The sequence below is a fragment of the Oryzias latipes genome, chromosome 4 (assembly GCF_002234675.1).
Source record: "Oryzias latipes chromosome 4, ASM223467v1".
Lineage (NCBI taxonomy): Eukaryota > Metazoa > Chordata > Actinopteri > Beloniformes > Adrianichthyidae > Oryzias > Oryzias latipes.
The window spans coordinates 28,162,510-28,181,116 of record NC_019862.2 but is presented as its reverse complement, the minus strand read 5'-3'; the positions used below and the strand labels follow the sequence as shown (position 1 = coordinate 28,181,116).

General features: G+C 43.0%; 2 protein-coding genes across 2 annotated transcripts; one reads left to right on the top strand and one right to left on the bottom strand.

Annotated features, from left to right (window-relative positions):
- Positions 1-1,118: 1,118 nt before the first annotated feature.
- On the bottom strand, positions 1,119-5,477 carry chst7 (carbohydrate sulfotransferase 7). The gene is made up of 2 exons (XM_004068313.4): positions 4,074-5,477; positions 1,119-2,259 (listed from the first exon to the last, which is right to left on the bottom strand). Exon 1 carries the CDS (start codon positions 5,351-5,353, stop codon positions 4,085-4,087), a length of 1,269 nt encoding a protein of 422 aa, XP_004068361.1. The 5' UTR covers positions 5,354-5,477; the 3' UTR covers positions 1,119-2,259; positions 4,074-4,084.
- Positions 5,478-6,135: 658 nt separating this feature from the next.
- Positions 6,136-18,098, top strand: tubgcp5 (tubulin gamma complex associated protein 5). The gene is made up of 23 exons (XM_004068311.4): positions 6,136-6,575; positions 6,679-6,732; positions 8,163-8,271; positions 8,851-8,947; positions 9,028-9,107; positions 9,200-9,332; positions 9,443-9,560; positions 9,787-9,876; positions 9,963-10,056; positions 10,134-10,374; positions 11,136-11,338; positions 11,423-11,538; positions 11,615-11,883; positions 11,972-12,170; positions 13,390-13,578; positions 13,648-13,830; positions 14,423-14,507; positions 14,590-14,710; positions 15,831-15,982; positions 16,750-16,875; positions 16,945-17,027; positions 17,155-17,255; positions 17,758-18,098. The coding sequence occupies exons 1-23, from the start codon at positions 6,442-6,444 to the stop codon at positions 17,802-17,804; spliced, it is 3,024 nt and encodes a 1,007-aa protein (XP_004068359.1). The 5' UTR covers positions 6,136-6,441; the 3' UTR covers positions 17,805-18,098.
- The last annotated feature ends 509 nt before the right edge of the window (positions 18,099-18,607 follow it).

Genomic DNA, 18,607 nt, shown 5'->3' with positions numbered 1-18,607 from the left:
AATGTATTTGGAATTTTTCATATACAAAGTGGCTCCTTAATTTTTTTTTTAGACTACCAAAGAAATAAAAGCTTAATTATCAAAAAATAAAGTTGGAGTTGTTTTTCTTTGGATTCAAAATAAAAATAAAACAAGGTATTTTATAGTTTGCATTTGAGTTTAAAGAAAATCTCATTTTCAGAATGATTCATTACCATTTTTCTTTCTAAATCATAAAGCTGAAAATTTGCCCTATAAATGCATCAAGGAGTAAATATTTGGGTAAAAAGATTGGGTAAAATTGCAAAATAAGACAAATAAAACAAATTAATTAAAATTAATCAAATGGTCATCCATTCACCTGCAAGAACTCACATTTACATGAATTCGTGGTCTGCAAACTGAAGCTCTGGTGTATGTTAGCATATGTGACTCATAGACTTTTATTTTGAAATATGAACACAAATGCTTCCATACTGGAGCCACATGTGGCTCCTTCATCTTTCCATTGTGGCTTTTTAGCTTTGAAGAAAAATCCTAATAACTTAAATAAATAATGGGTTTGTAGTTTTTGTTCATTTATTTTAGTTAATTAAGTTTAGTGCTTAGATTTTTAACATGTCAAATAGCTTAGCAAAATAATGGCAAAAAGTCTTCATCTGTTGTCAGAGTGTATTATTATTAGAACGATCTGAAAGCATATTTTCTTATCTTCTGCTGCACAACAGTGTCTAGTTCAGAGGCAAAGAATAGAACTGCACATATAGATTTTTCTTTTAAATAATGGATTATTTTCCAAATTTTCTTCATGCTTTCTTTTCCTGAACAGGAGTGTGACAGGTGTGTACTGAAGCATTAGAAAACAGTACTTTGACAATTTTATAATTTAATGTATAGTTTGATTTGTTAGATCAACTTGCAGCCGTAGCACATACTGTGTTTCAGTTTACTTTTGCTGATGAATGTAAAAACATGAAAACATATGCATTCAGTATTTTTAATAAAGTTTTCTCAAACCTGCTGAAGATGATGATTATAAAGCGATCGGGGTCAATCAAATGTCTTTTCCGATGACGTCGAACGCTGATCAGCTGTGACTGGGAAAGAATCAGAAAGTTGTGGCTCCAGCACAACAGGAGTCGCTGTGAGGCACACTGAAACTAATTTTATTAACTTCAGACATGTGTTCAGTACAAAGTCTTCCATTTTCAAAGTGCTTACTGCTGCTGCTTACTGACAAACTCCAAACGCGTTCATCACGATGAAGCACCGGCTCCTGTTTGAGTGCATCGAGGCTCCGTCTGACCTGCAAGTTTATTTATTTTTTTACCTTTCCCACGTAACAAAAGAACGACTTTAAGAGCACGTTAACCTCAGTCATCAATGAATTTTACTTAAAAACTGAACCATAAATAGAAACAGCAGTGCTAAACGTGGCCACTTGCACGTTTTCTCTCTTTGACCTGAGCTCTAAACACAAAAAACGTTTCATTCAGAACTAGCTCCTAAAACAAACCATGTGGCCGGCGGGGAGGCTCCTCCCTCGTTCCCATTTCACAGTTTTAAACATGCGTCACGCAGAAACTGAAACACGTGAACAGAATATGGATCAGTACCATGAGAAAGCTCGTCCTGTTTGTGAAGGCTGTTCTCCGTGCAGGAAGTTAGGCAAACTCACACCCGCGTGGATAATCTATCAGCGGGGTGCTGCAGCTGTGGAGATCCTGCAGGGGCCACGAGACCGGCAGCAGTTGCTCGGTGCATGCAGGGCCCCGTTTCTTCTTTTAGAGATCTACATTAGCTTTGTTACTACCGCTCTAGTATCAGTATTGCTCAAGAAAGCTTAGTCATGGGTGAGATGCTGCTTCCCTGCATCCCAGAGGACCCCCGTCTGGTTTTTTTCTATGGCCCCTGCTAACAGGGGGGGATTCCAGGAGGGATTAGTGTTACAGGAAAACTGAAAGACAAAGGCCGAGCAGTGAACTGTAGCACAAATCAGCCTTGTATGTAGTATTCCCTCCGCTCCACCTTCTTTCTCCCCATCCCTAGCAGACTAGCGGAAAAGCAGGACTAGAATAACAAGCTTCCTTCTCCTGGTTTCAGATGTACCCGTCTGTGATAGGCTGCCCCTTCGCTGGGATTTTCTCCAGTTCATCGGGTGGGCTCGGGTGAAGGCAAAACAACCCCGGAGGCACGCTCGAGAACCTCTTGGAGGACTGCATTCCTGCAGCTTGTTTTGTTTTTCCACCTTTTTGCTCTCAGCTGTTGAATACCAGGACTCTGGAAGAGGGAGAAGAAAGGAAACAGTTGAGCGTTAAAGGAAGGTCCTGCAGCTACGACGACACAGATGTTTGTAGGATGGCAGGATTTGGCCTCGGTCTGACTATTGGGGTTCTGGAGCTGCGGGGTGGGGGGGGGGCACATACGGTCTGTATCACAGCTGTGAGGGTTCTTCTTGCTTGTGGGTGGATGGTGGTGACAGCCTGGCTGTAACCTCCGCGAGCTTTATCCCGTCACGGCCTGCCTTGTACAATGACTCCCTTCTTGATGGCGCTGTCTGAGGCCCAGTTACTCGCTGCCAACCCCCAGCTATCCATGTGGGGTGGGGGGGGGGGGGGGCGCGCTATGCCAGGGACAAAACAAAGAGGCCTCTATGGGACAGTTGGGCTGCCAGTCACTGAGGAATTGAAGCAGGCGGAGATGTTTGATGGTCTCACTCAGGCTCCTATAAAAGCTTTTACAAAGCTGCTGTTTGTTCTCAGACACCATAAAACAATTGGTATTTTCATAAATTTTCGTTTCAGTTTGCTGTACTTACTCCACTGTTTATTTACGTACCATATCTCATTCAGGATGGATTTTAAGTCGACCTCAAAGTAACGTTTTAACTAAAGATATTTTCTGATTTCTTTTTTTTTTCACAAGCAGGTAAATGTTTGAAGTTTAAAAAAAAGGCCAGAAAGAGATGAGCAGGTGTAACAAGAAGAAACAACTAAAACCAGGGGCGGAGCTACAACTTTTTTAATATGGGGGGGGGGGGGGGGGGGTCAATATATGTATTTCTAACTGTGTCTTTTAGGCCTGTACCATAACTCGCAAATTTATCGTTATCAGGATTTTAAGCAGTGCAATGTGCAAATCGTAAAAGACGGCGAAATTTGTGATAAATGGTTACCTTAAATGTGCCAAAACAATCTTATGGCAGCTTGAAGTATTTAACGAATCAATTTGACCAATTGGATGGACTCCTTCACATTTTTGACCAATCGGATGGAGCTCTTTTGTATTAGACGCTCACCTCCTATGTAGACGAGGGTCATTAGGAGTATAATTTGAGTTATGTTGATTCTAATTTAAATTAAACTGTTGCAGTGAAATTGGAAAATTATGTTTTTAGTTGTTTTGCTATTTGTTCGGGTTTCGCAAGTTATATCGTCATGGCAACACTGATCACTAATATTGCACATCGCGAGTTTTCCTCATATTGTGCAGCCCTAGTTTCTTTATTATTACTGTTTTCATTTTATAATATTGATATTGTTATGTTTGCAGTGCTTAAAGAAGCTTGTATTGATGAGTTCTTAATCTTTTTCAGTATGGAATGATTGATATGATTCTGTCAAAAAAATTTTTATTGTAATTCGTTTGTAGATTTCTAGTTCTGTCTTCTTAGTTATGGTTTTTATGACTTTACCTGGTGCACTCCTTGCACTGCATCTTTTATTGTATTGCACTTGTGTGTTTTTATGATTGATTGGACTAGGAGGCCATAATAAATGCTATCTTTAACTATCCATCTATACTGACCTACTTATCTATGAAGTATAACAGTACAATGCTCATATTTATTCTGCCTCTGCATAAAGATCACTTTTGGGGAGAAACTAGCTGAAATGAGGCCCTGCTGCAGGCGGCAGGCCTTGCTTAATGAGTGAAACCATAATGTAATGCTTTTCTGTGGTTTTTTTTTCTGTCTCATTCAGAGGCAGGTCAGAGGTTATGAAGCAGCCAACTTCCTGTGCTGAAAGAGTGTCTTTGAATGCACCAGCAGTGGTTCACCATCAAGCACCTGCCTTAAAAAAACAGAAGCATACCTCAATCCACCTCATGCTGCTTTGTCCACGTTGTTTCTCTCGTATCCCAGCTGCCTCATCACTTCACTGCAGTAGGCTTCCACCTGGTTGATCTGCTCCACGTTCAGGCGCTCCCTCCACGCGTAGATGGCCTCTTTTGCGTCCCTGGATGAGATCAGGAAGGGTTTCTCTGAGGAGTAGCCCTGGCCGCGCGTCATGTTCAGCGCAAACCTCTCCAAGGCGGGAAAGGTGGAGAGGTTGGCGAAGCGCATCATCCTCTGGAGCTCCTCCATGGGGCGCAGCACCAGGTCCTCATAGCGGATGCGGACATAGTTTCTGCTCACCCACGGGGGCGCGTTGGTCACCAGCATCATGTCACCCAGCCAGTTGTCGCAGATGAGCTCCATGGCGCTGGCGACATAGCTCTCCGCCCGGTTCATCCTGTTGCTCGGCACCAGCAGCCGCTTGTACTTGTCCGTCTGCTTCTTGCTCCTCAGCACCTGGATGCTCTCCTTCACCAGAGCTTGCTTGGACTTCAAACGGGAGTTGTGCACGGCTCTGGGGTCTCTGAAGAGCTGGATGATCTGCAGGTTGATCGCAGAGTCCCTCATCAAGGGGACCAGGGTGCTCAGGTCCAAAACGCGGACCCCTTTGATCACCATCACGGGGTACTTCTTGCACTCCACCTCCAGATCCCTGATGTCCCTTCTTCTGCATTTTGCGCACTGCTCTTCCTTCACCAACCCGATTTCGTGGCGCTTGTGCGCATCGCACAGCGGCTCCGAGCAGATCACCTTGTTGGTTTTCCAGCCGAAGATGAAGGACGTGGAGATGTTCTGCGTTCCGGCGTAAAGTTTCAGCACAGAGAAGTCGCAGCGGTACAGAGAGCTCAGCATGTCCCGCACCGCGCCCTGGAGGCTGCCCGCGTCCCCGGGGTACAGCGCCTGCCATATGTGCCACATCGGCTCGTACAGGTAGAACACGTCGGGGTGCTGGTTGAACAACTCCCCCAAGAACGACGAGCCGGTCCTCCAGGTGGCGTGCAGGTAGATGTGGATCCGCGGCTGACTCCTGTTGAATCTGGCCTCCGCCGCCGCGTCGCTGCCGTTGACTTTGTAGCCATTGTTATCCCACAGAAGCGCCACCGTGTTCTCCAAATCTGAGCATCTGGGCTGTTGCTGCGGAAGCTTGGCGTGCTCGCCGGATTTATCCCGATAATCTAACACGTACGCGATTAGCAGAAGTAAACCCGAATATGCGACGATCACAATCAAGAATTTCTTATTTAACCTCCTCTTCATTTCCTTTTGCCCTAATCACGACTGGAATCCTGTCTTTGGGAAGGGACTCCGGCGAGGAAGACTCGCTCCTGTGAAGTTATGCGAGGCGAGACTGTTAGTGTGTGTCTGTTAGTAAATGTGTGGAAAACTAGCCACGCCCCCTCAACCAGAAGTTTTGCGAATCTTTTCATGTTTTTTACGTATACATTGTAAAACGGGTGTGTTCTTAATGACACAAGCTTTGAGTTTTTTTGTACGGAAAAATATCTTCAAATTTATTTATTTTTTTTGTCGAAGAATTTCTTTAGCTACGTAAACTGGAGGCGGGGCTTAGTGAGGTTGCCAGATTTGATTGCGTGTCTCAGAGCATTTGAACTGGTTTTCAGCACATCGAACAGAGAAAAAACAAGTTTTAGGCCAAATTTTCCGTCCGTGCAATATAAAAATGTTTTGTAACAAATGACAAAGTAAAAGCTCTTTTTTAGATAAATTATAATGTATTAATAGAAACTAAAAAATAACACGTTAAGTGCGTGCTATTAAAGTCACTGAAGAATTTGATCACACACACACGCACACACACACATGCGTGTCAAGGAAAACAAGGATATTGCATCATCAGTGAATTTAATTTTAAATGATAAAACTTAAATGTGTAGTTAAAAAATTATATTTTCTGTTTGTTTGTGTCAATGCCATACGGTAAAAAAGAAATGCTGTTTACTTGATTGTCTGAACCGGAAGTTTTTACTCGTAACCATGGTGACCAAGGTGAACAATTATTATTATTATTTATTTATTTTGTAAAGGAGAAAAAAAGAAGTTAACATTTTTAAATAATAGTTCGGGATCAAAACACAGAGATGAAAATATGTTAAAGAAAAAAATAATATTGATTAGTGGTAATCCTGCGCATGCGCACTACACGCGATTCATGTCCAGCGGCAACAATTACGCGGGACGTCTTAGCCTGTTAAACTACCCTGTTACAATATGAAACATTTAATGTAGTCATCGGTCACCGTTTCGTCTTAAGCGGTCCGTCCAGCTGCTAGCCTGCCGGACAGCCCGCTGCCTGCAGCGTAACGTCTGATGCTAACATCATCATCATGGCGCACTGGAGCATCTTCGAGAAAGAAACAGAGAAAGAAACGAAAAGGCTGATCGGGCTCATCAGCGGCATCGAGGATGAGGAGGACCAGAATTTCCAGCGTGCGCTGAAATTTACGTGGTCAAATTTTAAGTGAGTCCACCATTGATGGTTTAGGTGGAGCTAGCTCATTGCTAACTATAATATTAGCAAACAATATCAGAAGCTGATGACCAAAAACATCCTTTTTTTAAAGGTTCCATAGTTTTCTGGACGTTGACAGTCATAAAGTTGAACGCAGCATAAACGGGTGAGTGAATAATGTTGTCTTTTGTGTCTGGTTTTGTGTTTTAGAAAAAAATAGTAAGGTGTTTTGGTTTTGCCATCATCACAAACCCATGGAAAGCTCTCACCGTAACTGCATTCTTGCGTTATGGAGGTCAAATATTATGCAAAAGCTGCGTGTTTTTCGGTAAATATGTTTAAATGAGGGCCAGCGGGTTTAAAGCTGTTATGTTTGGGGTTTTTTTTTTTACACGCCAACAGTCAGCAACAGCACAATCCATGCAACACAATACTGTGATGTGCAGAAATGAGTGTTTGCTCCAGGATGACAGACTGTTTAACGCACCACAGATTTTCATGCAGGGTAATCGTATCTCATTGTTGCAAATTAGGAAAAACGATGGTCTCTTATGACGTAAATTCATTTTCAATTGAGGAATGTTCCTCTTGTGAACATGAAACAAAACTCACTGATCTGCAAACTTTATCGTTTCTCTGAATCTGTTTGTTGCCCTAAAAGTGCCTTAAATTTCCAAGTGACCTGAAAAGAAAACAGCAAAAACCAACGTCTCGTTTTAAATGCGGACCCTGATCCATCACACCAGTTACATAATCATTTTTTAAATATGTTATTCTTTGGTCCAGTTTCATATTTATCCAGGAAAATTCCCGTCTTTTCATTTACAGCACCTGAGATTTGAGATGTTAGCATGGGAAGTAACACCTCCTCACGCATATTCTCAGGCTTTGCAGCGCTGCTTTGTGGTCTTAGTCTGTCTTTGAAGCAACTCTGGGTTCATTGATATACTTGAGTTCTTCATGGGAGCCGCACAACTGTCACCTCGCAGGAACAAGTTCCTGGTTCCTGCGATTCCTCCTTCAGTCTAAACACATCATCGATTTGTTGATTGACGACTCTTAACTGTCCTCTAGGTGTGAGCGTGTCTGGGAATTTGCATGGATAGGCTCCAGCATCCCCATATCTTTGCATTAGGCTAAAAACTTAAAGATAATAATATTAACAACAACAATGTACAACATGTTTGGGAAAGAAAAGCTAAGCGTGTTGAAACCTCCAATAATAATAATAATAAAGCAATTATGATTATAGTGAACAATCATAAACATCATCTTCATCAACACATAATGGTATAACTCTAAATAGATGTATGTATTTTTACGATATGTGAAATACTTTTGCATTGTTTTTGTTCAAACCTTTGACTTTTCCACATTTCAGTTTCACACACAGACGCACAAAACGAGTAATTTAAATGTCATTATTCCTTTGGACATTTTCTACAGCTATAAATAATTTCTGGATGTCATTTGGCACCAATTCTATTCTTGAAATGATATTGGATATGTGGATGTTGCTGCATGTTCTGTTCATAAAAACAGCATCTCTTTCATGAGTAAACGTGCACATTTCACACGGAGAATCTGGTTTTTCAGAATCTATGAAAAGCTGATGGTTCACTCTGATGTGAGTAAAGCAGGAAGCTGGAGGAGACTGACAGCAGAGTTCCTGAACTCTCCTCTGCCAAATACAGAAGGAACAAAGGTAGGAAAGAGCCTACGGAAATAAAACGAGGCCAGAGGATAGAAAGGTCCGGGTCTGAGCTTGTTTACGTGTCCAAAAAAAATGCAGTAATCAATCAAAAAACAAATGCAACCATCAGAAGATGTTGGTCTACCTGGGAGTCAATTATCTGGTATATTTAGGTGAACTACGTATGTTCATAATAAACCTGCTACCTTTAAAATCCTCTGGCATCTGTTCCTGTCAGCGTCACAGAGCTGCAGCGTTTGCTTTGCTTTTATGGGAACTAACAAAAGAAACACTTGTATAAAGGAGCTGCGGTTGCCCTGGTTACGCAGCCTCTTCTGTCTTTAGCACTTGCGTAAACTCATGAACAGATGTGAAACAACATAACATATGGGGTAAAGTGGAAGAAATCGGATATTGATGGGATCTTTGATGTGCACGTAAACAAGCTCACTGGATTTATGTGGCAGCAGGTTTTGTCATCCTCTCTGCCTTTTGTTGCTAAAGTTGAAATATTTTTGACAAAAAAGGTTAGAAGAACTGACAACTTGAAGTCTTCAGGACTTTTATTTTGACGGTAGTTTCCCCTCTTAGACAGATGCACATTATGGCATTCTGTCTCTGCTGCTCCTCCTGTCTGGATGCCCCTCAAACACAGAGTTTACGGAGAGACCTCGACTGAAAGAAGCAGGTGGGCTTACATTCTGAAATTGTTTTTTGTAATGGATCATATGTGGACATAAATTGTTGTTATTGTTTGTGTCTGTGCAGAGCCAGAGGACAGCTTTGATTGGGGCAAATATCTGATGGAGGGTGAGGACGTAGACATCGGACCTTTTCCAGATACTCCTGTGAGTAAGTCGCCTCCCAACCTAAAAGCCGTGAGGCTTCTAGTTCATGGAAAAGTCTGATTATGGGATGTTTTTTTATTCTTTTTTTTTAGGAGTGGTCTGAGGACGAGAGCGAGGAGGATGACAGCCAGCAGCCAATCAGCAGGGAGGACTCTGGCATCCAGCTGGACAGAACACCTCAAGAGGACCAGGACAACGGCAAAGCCGTTCCAGTCACATGGACGGGTGTGGAGCAGCTGGGATAAACGATGTTCTGCAAAATAGTTTAGCAAGAGCATCCTGAGTTTTCTGGCTTTGCATGAAGGCCTTTTTTTTTTTTTTTTGTGGTGTTCCAGTGGGCGAGCCGGACGCCCGGGCCTGGCTGGAGCGACACGTGGTGACGCCGTACTGGGTGGCTCATGCTCCTCGCTTCCCTCACAGCCTGCACCTGCACTCCAACTTACTCAACGTTTGGTGAGACACCTTCAGCAGAAACCCGGTTAACGTGAAAAACGGAAAGACAAACGTATCAGCTTAAAAGCTGCAAAACTTTCTCCATAAAGAACAATACGTCACTTTTTAAAAACATAAAAAGTCTCAAGACTCTGAGAAGAATTTGAAGGAACCTGCCTTATCAGGAGCATGTGAACTCAAGCAGCCCTAACAATGGAGCCTTCATGATTGCCGTCTGTATTTCCAGGGATCAGCACCTGTATAACACCGATCCTCTGTACCTGCCTGAAGAAAAAGCTTTCGTCACGGAGACCCAAGTCATACGGGAGACGCTGTGGTGAGATAAGTCTCCGCACCGACCCTTCCTTTTAAACCCTGTGTGCAACGAGGAGAAAAATCTCAACTTTATGTGGAATGTTGCAGGCTTTTCTCCGGTGTCAAGAGACACTTCATATTCCAGCACCACGAGGGGAAAGTGTCAGTCAGGAATGACGTGGTGGTGACTCACCTGACCAGCGTAAGTGCAGCGCCCGAACAGGCTTTGTGGTCGAGCGCCGTTTGTACGAAGCGCTGCTTCTCGTCGCCCCCCCGCAGGACTGCCTGCGCTCCGTGCTGGAGAACATCGCGGCGTACGGACAGGCCGTGTGCCGGCTGCAGAGCTTCATCGATGAGGTGACCGGGTACAGCTCGGACCCCGGTCCCCCGGGCTCCAGCTCCAGGAAAGGCTCGGACCCCCCCTTTAGGACGTACCAGGCCTTCGTGTGGGCGCTCAACAAGTACTTTACAAGCTTCAAACAAGAACTGACCACCATTGAAAAAGAACTCGTCTGTAATGGCAAGTACACGGGGGGGTATCTCAGACTGTATAAGAGAACTGGACTGAGGACCCCCCCCCATAACGTTCCAAACGGGAATCCAAGAAGCCAAAATCCCAATATTTTTTCTTAATTAACCTATTTAAGTCATAAATCGACCAATCAGATACTTCAATAAAAGTTCATTGATAGATTTTCGCTAGCTTGATTTGAAGTTGTTCGGGGTGTGGCCTTCCAACAAGCTCTCTCCTGATAGGTGAGAGTGGTTGCCATGGAGACGTCGACTCAGACCGACCTGAATGAGTCACTGCTCACATTTAGCTCTAACGTGGCGGCCCCCGTATCGCCCCCAAAAAAATGGGACTGAATTGACATTTGTTGGAGCTGTAAACCGTTCTCTCAGAGTGATGTCTCACTCGCTCGCTCCAGTTCTCATTTACAGTCAATGGAGGCGCGCTCTTGTTGCTGCAACTTTTGTTACTTTTTATGACATTCTCTGAAATCCAAAAATGGCATCAACTTTCACAGTTTTGAGGACAGAATGTTAGAAAAAAACTGTCTACAGTGAAAAGTGTTTTATTTGGTCTGTAATGAGTTCCATCAATTTCCACTTGGACACTTGTTATTTCATGAACTGTTTTTGTTTCATTCACTTCAGAGGAGAGTCTGAACTGTCAAACATAAACATTTGCTTCCCTCTGTGACCGGGAGAGCTGGTTGACAGCTTTTGCAGTGCCTTTGCTGTTGGAGTCTGTGTTTGACAGCTCGTGTCCCCTCACAGACGAGACGGTGACCCTGTTCGGAGTCCTGGAGCGGCTCAACGCTCATTTGGCTCAGATCAAAGTGCTGCATAAGGTCTTCTGCACAGGGGTGGCTGAGGTTCCCCCAGCCACCACAAACGTGGTGCGGGCCTCGCACTTGTTGAACACCCTGTACAAGGCCATCATTGAGTACGACAGCGTCGGGGAAGCATCAGAGCAAACGGTGAGAGATTCACCCGCTTCACTCTGCGTGGTGTGGAGCCTATGTACAAGATGCTCAAAGGCTTCGTGACTCCTCCCCTTCCAGGTGGCTCTGCTGTTCTCTTTGTGGACTGAGACCGTTAGACCATATTTGGAGATTGTGGATGAGTGGATTGTTCATGGTCATTTGTTTGACCCTGCCAAAGAGTTCATCATCCAAAGGTTTGTGGTAAAAGTCTCAAATTCCACTTTTTTTCCCCTCTTGATTTTCTCTTTGACCTCCACACTTTTTTTCCAGAAACAAGGACGTCCCAGTAAACCACAGAGACTTCTGGCACGCCACCTACACTCTGTACAGCGTGTCAGAGACGGTGGAGAACGAGGAGAAGCTCAGCGACGCGGCCAGCGGCAGCTCCGGAGGCGAGCAGGGATGCAGCAACAGGCAGCTCACCATGGTGTCCTTCCTCAAGCCCGTCCTGAAGCAGATCATCATGGCCGGGAAATCCATGCAGCTGTTGAAAAATCTACACAGCAAGGAACCCGAGGAGCCAAAGAAGTCCTGCAGAGGTCAGCGTCGACTCCACCCACTGTGACCGCCAACCTTCCATCCTGTATTTTTGACTTCTTGACCAAACGATGAGATGCTGGTTTGCAGATGCGGACAGGAAAAGCCTGTACTCGCTCTTTCTGGAGTCGGTGCAGTCGCGCCTGTGCAGTCAGGACGAATCGCCGATGGACTGCACGGCTGCACAGCAGGCCACCAAGCGGAGCCTGATTAGGATGCAGTCCATCATTTCTCAGCACCTGGAGATGGACGACATGCACGACCCATTGTTGGCCATTAATTTTGCTAGGTATGTAAACTAAGTGTGGCCTGAGCATCAAGTGTGCATGCATCAACATTCATCGAAGCCAAAAACAATGTAGGGAACATGGCCCACCCTTGCAGCAGGGGGCTACAGGTGGCCCATCAACAACACTCGCTGCCTAACTGTACTTTATTTGAGTTGACCAACATCTACCAGTGTGTCACATTTTTCAGACTAAATCGCTCTGGAGTAAAAGTCGTAGTTGCAATTTTGGGAAAAATGTATTTGATAGAATTAGAGAACGTACGTTTCCTTTTGAAGGACAAATCACAATAACAGAATAGATAACAATAATTGACTGAATATATGCATGCTTCACTACCAGAACCATATTCATCTTCATGAAACTTGCGAGGCATTGAATGAGTAACGGGTATATATTAGCGCAACATATAAACTATTATTCAGATAACATATCATCAAGAATAGGCTAACAAATCGGCTAAACTCTTTATATTTCTTGAAATCACTAAATCCATTTAATTCTTCCTCATCTGTGTCGCTTTTGAAAAACTCAGCTGAGGCTGTCGCTTCTTCTGTGTTGCTGTCGGCAGCAAACACTGAAACGCTCACCCACAGTGCCTCTAACGGCCACTAGGGGGCACTGTAGCAAATGCACACAATCCACGTACATTGCCCCCTAGTGGTTGTTAGTGGGAAATAAACACATGAGCCTTTTTTTTAAAGTCACATATATGTTGCAAGCAAAAGTCACATCCTAAATAAATATGCAGAAAAAAACATTTCGTATCCCCTGAAAAATACAGTATATTTTTAAAATCAGCGTTTGTTTGTTTTTTTTCTTTTTTTTTTGCCTAGCATCATAATTCACTCACTGTTCCCCAATTATTACACTAAATAGGGCGTTTGCCATAAGCTGGAGTGTCTATAATCCAGGGTACCATATATTCCAGCACCATATAGTCCTGTGGGGGTTTGGGAGTAGTGAGAGACTTTGAGCATAGCTATTATGTGATCAGGTGTTATTTCAAACCCTTTCAAAACAGCATACATATATTCTGACGTTTTACTCACTTTGTTTAAGTCTAAACTAAAAACGATTCTGTAGATCTCAGTGTTTAGACGGTTGAAGGTGTTTTATTTGCATATTCATCTAAACATGATTTTTACTGGTACATTTTTTTATTTGCTCTCTTTTTTGTGTGTGAAGTTCTGAATGACGCTGTGCTTTTCCTCTCTTCAGGCTGTACTTGGAGCAGAGCGACTTCCTGGAGCGTTTCTCCGGCGAGGATTTCATCGTGGACCGCTCCTCTCAGTCCGTCACCTGCCAGTCGTTCGAGCTCACCCTGCGCTCCTGCCTCTACCCCCACATCGAGAGGCGCTACATCGAGTGCTGTGGGAACCTGATGAAAACACTGAAGAAAGACTATAAGTAAGCCACCTTTTCAAGTCAAAGAGCGCCTGTGCGGAGCGTCTGATCACCTTTTCCTCCCATCTGCAGGCTGCTGGAATACCTTCAAGCAATGAGAAACTACTTCTTGCTGGAAGCCGGAGACACAATGTACGACTTTTACACGGCCATCTTTGACAAAGTGCAGGAGAAGGAAAGCTGGCAGCAGCCCTCTTTTCTCAACGTGCAGCTGCAGGAGGCGGTTGGACAGCGCAACCTGGAGGACAGTAGCAGGTACTGCAACGCCATAGTGGTGCAATTCAAGACCCAATCTGATGATAATAGTTTTGTTTTTGGTGTTTTTAACCTGACCTTGTAGCATTTTTCTGATGACTGAATATATGGATTAAAAAAATGATACTTATAATTGTTATATTCAAATTGTTGGAAATAGAGCTTGTTTGTGACGTAGAAAATACACTGGGCGAGCCACAAGCTCCCTGCTCTGCTCCATTCTGATGCATCCACTTGCAGACAAATAGATCCATGAATGTCATTGTTTTCCTCATCTGAGTTGGAATCTGGATCAAACATGTGTAGCTGGATAGCTCCAATATTGCTCACTATTTTTATTGTGCCAGTAATGTTAGCTTGGGGGTGTGAGGGGCTGAGCTAGCAGGAGAGTACGTAAGCAGAGAGCCCTCAGTTATGGGTGATGGGAAGGTGGGGACAGGGTTGCTTTGTGGCAACATTCCCTATTTTTGCCGAAAACGGCATATTCATAACTTAAAGAACCACTGGGAACGCTTTAAAAAAGATCAAAAGATGATGGGATCAGGACTTGTGAAAGGTGAACACTAAGAACGATGTTTCTGTTTTTCTGTAGGTTATCCGTCTTTTTAGAGACCCTTGACCACACCAAGAAAAAGCATCCTGTCAATAATTTAGAGGTCCTTACGCTGAGTTACAAGGTAAGCACATGAATGCACGGACCGAAGTCACCCGTGTTTCTGCTGCAGCCATGGTGACATTTGCACGCTTCAATCCTCACAGGTTCCCTGGCCCGTTGACATCGTGATCAGCTCCGAGTGTCAGAAGATCTACAATCAGGTGTTTCTGCTCCTGCTGCAGATCAAATGGGCCAAATACAGTTTGGACACTCTTCGCTTCAGTGGTAAGAGTCGAGATCACAGCTGATTCGTTTACTGAACATCTCATGAGGCGGCTGCAGTTTAGCTCAGGCGGTAAAGCAGGTCGCCCATCGACCGAAGGGTTGGAGGGTCGATCCCGGCACTCTCCAGCCAGGTGTCGCCCCCTGAGCGCGGCCAGCCTGCAGCTCACCGCTCCCCCCAGGGGATGGCTCAAATGCGGAGAAAAAATTTCCCAATCGTGGGATAAATAAAGTATCTTGTTGTTATTAACATTTTCTCTTGCTAGCCTGTTTCTTTTTAACACTGTTCCCTCGTTTAGCACGCAAATTACTTTCTAAAAATAACCTGCGAAAGGGGAAATCCACAAACTAGCATTACAGATGTTTTAAGGATGTAAAACCCATCACTACACAATTTAGAGACTTTGCTTTGACAGACATGAACATTTTCACACTAACTTTAACATTTTTTTTCCTAAGTTCAAACTTTTGTAGAAATATAATTCCAGGATGATAGAATGAAAACAATGAGCTGATCCAGATCAAAGATTGATGTAACTCTGGGATGCTGAGACACGGCATGGAGGACATTGATTGACAAGGTCTACAGCAGTCGTCCCCAACCTTTTTGTCACCGCGGACCGGTACAACGCAAGGCACGTTTACCGCGGACCGGTGGGTGGGTGGGTGGGGGGGTGTTGAGGTGCAACGCAAGGTGTGTATCACGTGATGTTTGGTGTCGCGACTTTGACGTGCGTTAAGTGTGACGGATGTAACAGAGAGAATCCGGTCACTTTTCAAAATAAAACGCTTTTTTCGAAAAAAAACAATAACATGGAAATTATTTTTTCTTTCTGTGCCTCCCGGTGCCAAGTGTCCCGGGCCGCGGATCGGTGGTTAGGGACCACTGGTCTACAGCCAATCAGGATGCAGAACACAGTGTGCTGTTAAATATACATTGAAAAAAATCCGCAAAACAATGCAGTTTAAAAAAAAATTAAAAATAAATCCGCAAGACACGAAAGGTGAGCTGTGATAAAACGAGGGAACACTGCATTTCTAGACTTTTGTCTAGTTGAGGTCATTTGTCTCTGAGGAAAACGGATTGGCGTGTGACGGTAAGTAAATCTGTTTACTTTCACAGATTTTCAAGATGTCACGAAAAAACTGGAAGAAGCCGGAGCTGAGGAGATGAACGCGAAGGAACCACTAAACCAGCAAATTCACAGGATGTGCCTGCTGCGAGTTAAACTGATGCACTTTGTCAACAGCCTCCACAACTACATCATGACCAGGGTGAGAGGGCCGCTCCTGTCTCCACACGGACACTGCTAACTCTAAAACACATGGCATCAAAATACATTTGAAAAGAATTGTATAGGTTGTTTTTTATTTATTAAAAAAACAACAACTACAATTTACAAAAAAAAAGAGCTAAATTGTAGTTTAGGTTTTCCATTCCAGTGGTACACTAGTGGTTTAAAGAGATACCAAGTGTTTGGAAACTTGCAGTAAATATTTAAATGGTTTAAAAAGGTTTTACTTTTCAAATCCTCAAAATCTGTCCAGGGAGTTTAGCAGATGTGCGACTTATATCTGCCTCGAACTAAAACCTCGCAATTTCCCTGAAGGTTTGTCTGCAAGCAGAGGGAAATCAAATTGACTAACTGAATTAATTCCATTCTTTTTTTCCGCCTAAAATTCCCGAGTTTTATTTGTTTAGGTAATTTTACTGCTGACGCTTGCACTTTTAAATCTTGTCTTTTAACAAACCAAAAAATAATGAATGTCTCTCCTTTAATTCATTTTATTATATTTGCTGTTTTTCTAATAATTATTTGGTATATTTTATACGGAAATTCTGCAATTTTAGTCGATGATTTCGCCTATTAATGGGTTTGGGCCTGATCTATTAATTAATCAATCAATCTTGGTAAAAATCAGTGCCATTAGTCAGAAAAATAAATTCTTAAATGTAATTTATACTTTAAAGCAGTCAACTGGTGGAAATGTGAGTGAAACTGATACTTGAAGGCAAACCTTTGGCATGGTTACTGCGACAGATTCTGCACAGCACCGGACTGGAGTTTCAGCACCAAGTTCAGGAGGCAAAGGACTTGGACCAGCTGATCAAGATCCACTACAGGTACCTGGCAACGATCCACGATCGCTGCCTGCTGAGGGAGAAGGTAAACGACCTGCAGATTTTCTCCCCGCTTGTTCTGGTTTCCCAGAATGACTCTCTCTTGTTCCCTCAGGTCAGTTTTGTGAAGGAGGCCATCATGAAGGTTCTCAATCTGGTCCTTATTTTCTCTGATCGATGGCAGGCCGGAGCTTGGAAGTAAGTAACACTCAAGCCTCAGAAAAAATTCACACTAAGACGTTATCTGACAACATCAGAAATGATCGATTTGAAACATTTTAATGGGTAAAACAGAATTTGAATCTAACTGGATTTGTTTTTGCAGAATTGAGTCGATCGATAAAATGGAGTCGGATTTCAAGAACTGCCACATGTTTCTGGTGACCATCCTCAATAAGGCGGTGTGTCGGGGTTCTTTTCCGCACTGTAAGTGAAATCTCCATGTTAAATACACGCCTCGCCGTTTGCTAAAGCAGCTCTCAAACTCCAGGCCTTTCCTTTTTAATGCTCCTCCTCTACCACCTGCACGCCATGCGAAACGAGAGCGCTGGTCATTCTTCATTGACAGTGTGAAACGCCAAAAGTAGGAAGCAAAGACTTTGATTAGAAGTCAATAACAGAGTAACTTTAAAAAAGTATCTTTTGGACAAAACAAAAAATAAAGCTTTTTTTATCTGTTTTAATTAGCCGATGCTGTCACTTTCTCTCAACATTATCAGTGTATAAAGGTAATAATTTGACCAGCAAAAAAAAATTTGGCTGGTAATTTTTTTCTTCTTTTATCTAGTCGGCTGGCGACTCAAAAATAAAATTTCGTTCACTGATTTCTGGAAAACCAGCAGGAGGCCTGGAGTCTGACACCCCTCTTTTAAAGTTTACTTTGACTCTCATTTGTTTACAAAAATCCAGCTTTTCTCTTTTCCCCCAGTGGAGTCTCTGGCGCTCTCCCTCATGGCAGGATTTGAACAGTGCTGAGCCTCAGCGTCCAACACTTCAGCTGTGCTTCTTTGAGGCCTTTTTTAAGGCTGCTGTCAGTCATCAAGCTTCCTCAGAACATAAAACCTCTGTAAACATTTTTTGTGTTTTCATAAGCGATCCAGTCTGGTTCTAAAGTCGAGCGTTTGGCTCTAAAATATTAAAGTGTATAAAGGAATTTTTTGAATCTAAAGAAATTCTAAAAGGAAATATTTGCTTCGTTTTTGTCACATTTTTTTACAAAGGCTTTACAAAGATCAATGTGTTGTCAAATAAACCAAGTCAATTCAAAAATGTAGGTGCTGGCTTTTTTTTCATTAAAGCAACTGACAAAGTTAAAATGAAGGTGGTTCAGTATGGAAGCCCATGTGTCTCATAATTCAAAATAAAAGTCAATACTGGAAATGCTTTTTCATTTTTACTCAATTACATCATTTTGACTCAAAAATAAAACGACTCCCCCAGGAACTGCTGACTAGAATTAAATTATGCGACACTTTTTGCGAGGGGGATGTGAAAACGAAAATGTAATCCCCTCTTTGCATTATCGCTTTAATTATGTCACAGAATGAGCGGTGTTGAAGTAGAAAATGAAAAAGCATTTGATTTGCAGTTACATTTCTGTGGCTGTTTTTTAATTGTCCAATTAGATATTTCTAATTGAATTTTGCTACACATTTGCTAGAGAACTATCTGAAAATGAAGTGTCAAATACCATTTTCTATGTCATTTTAATTAAAATCACAGAATGAGAAGTGGTGAAGAAGAAGAAAAAAAAACGTTTGGCGGATTGAGTTTTCATT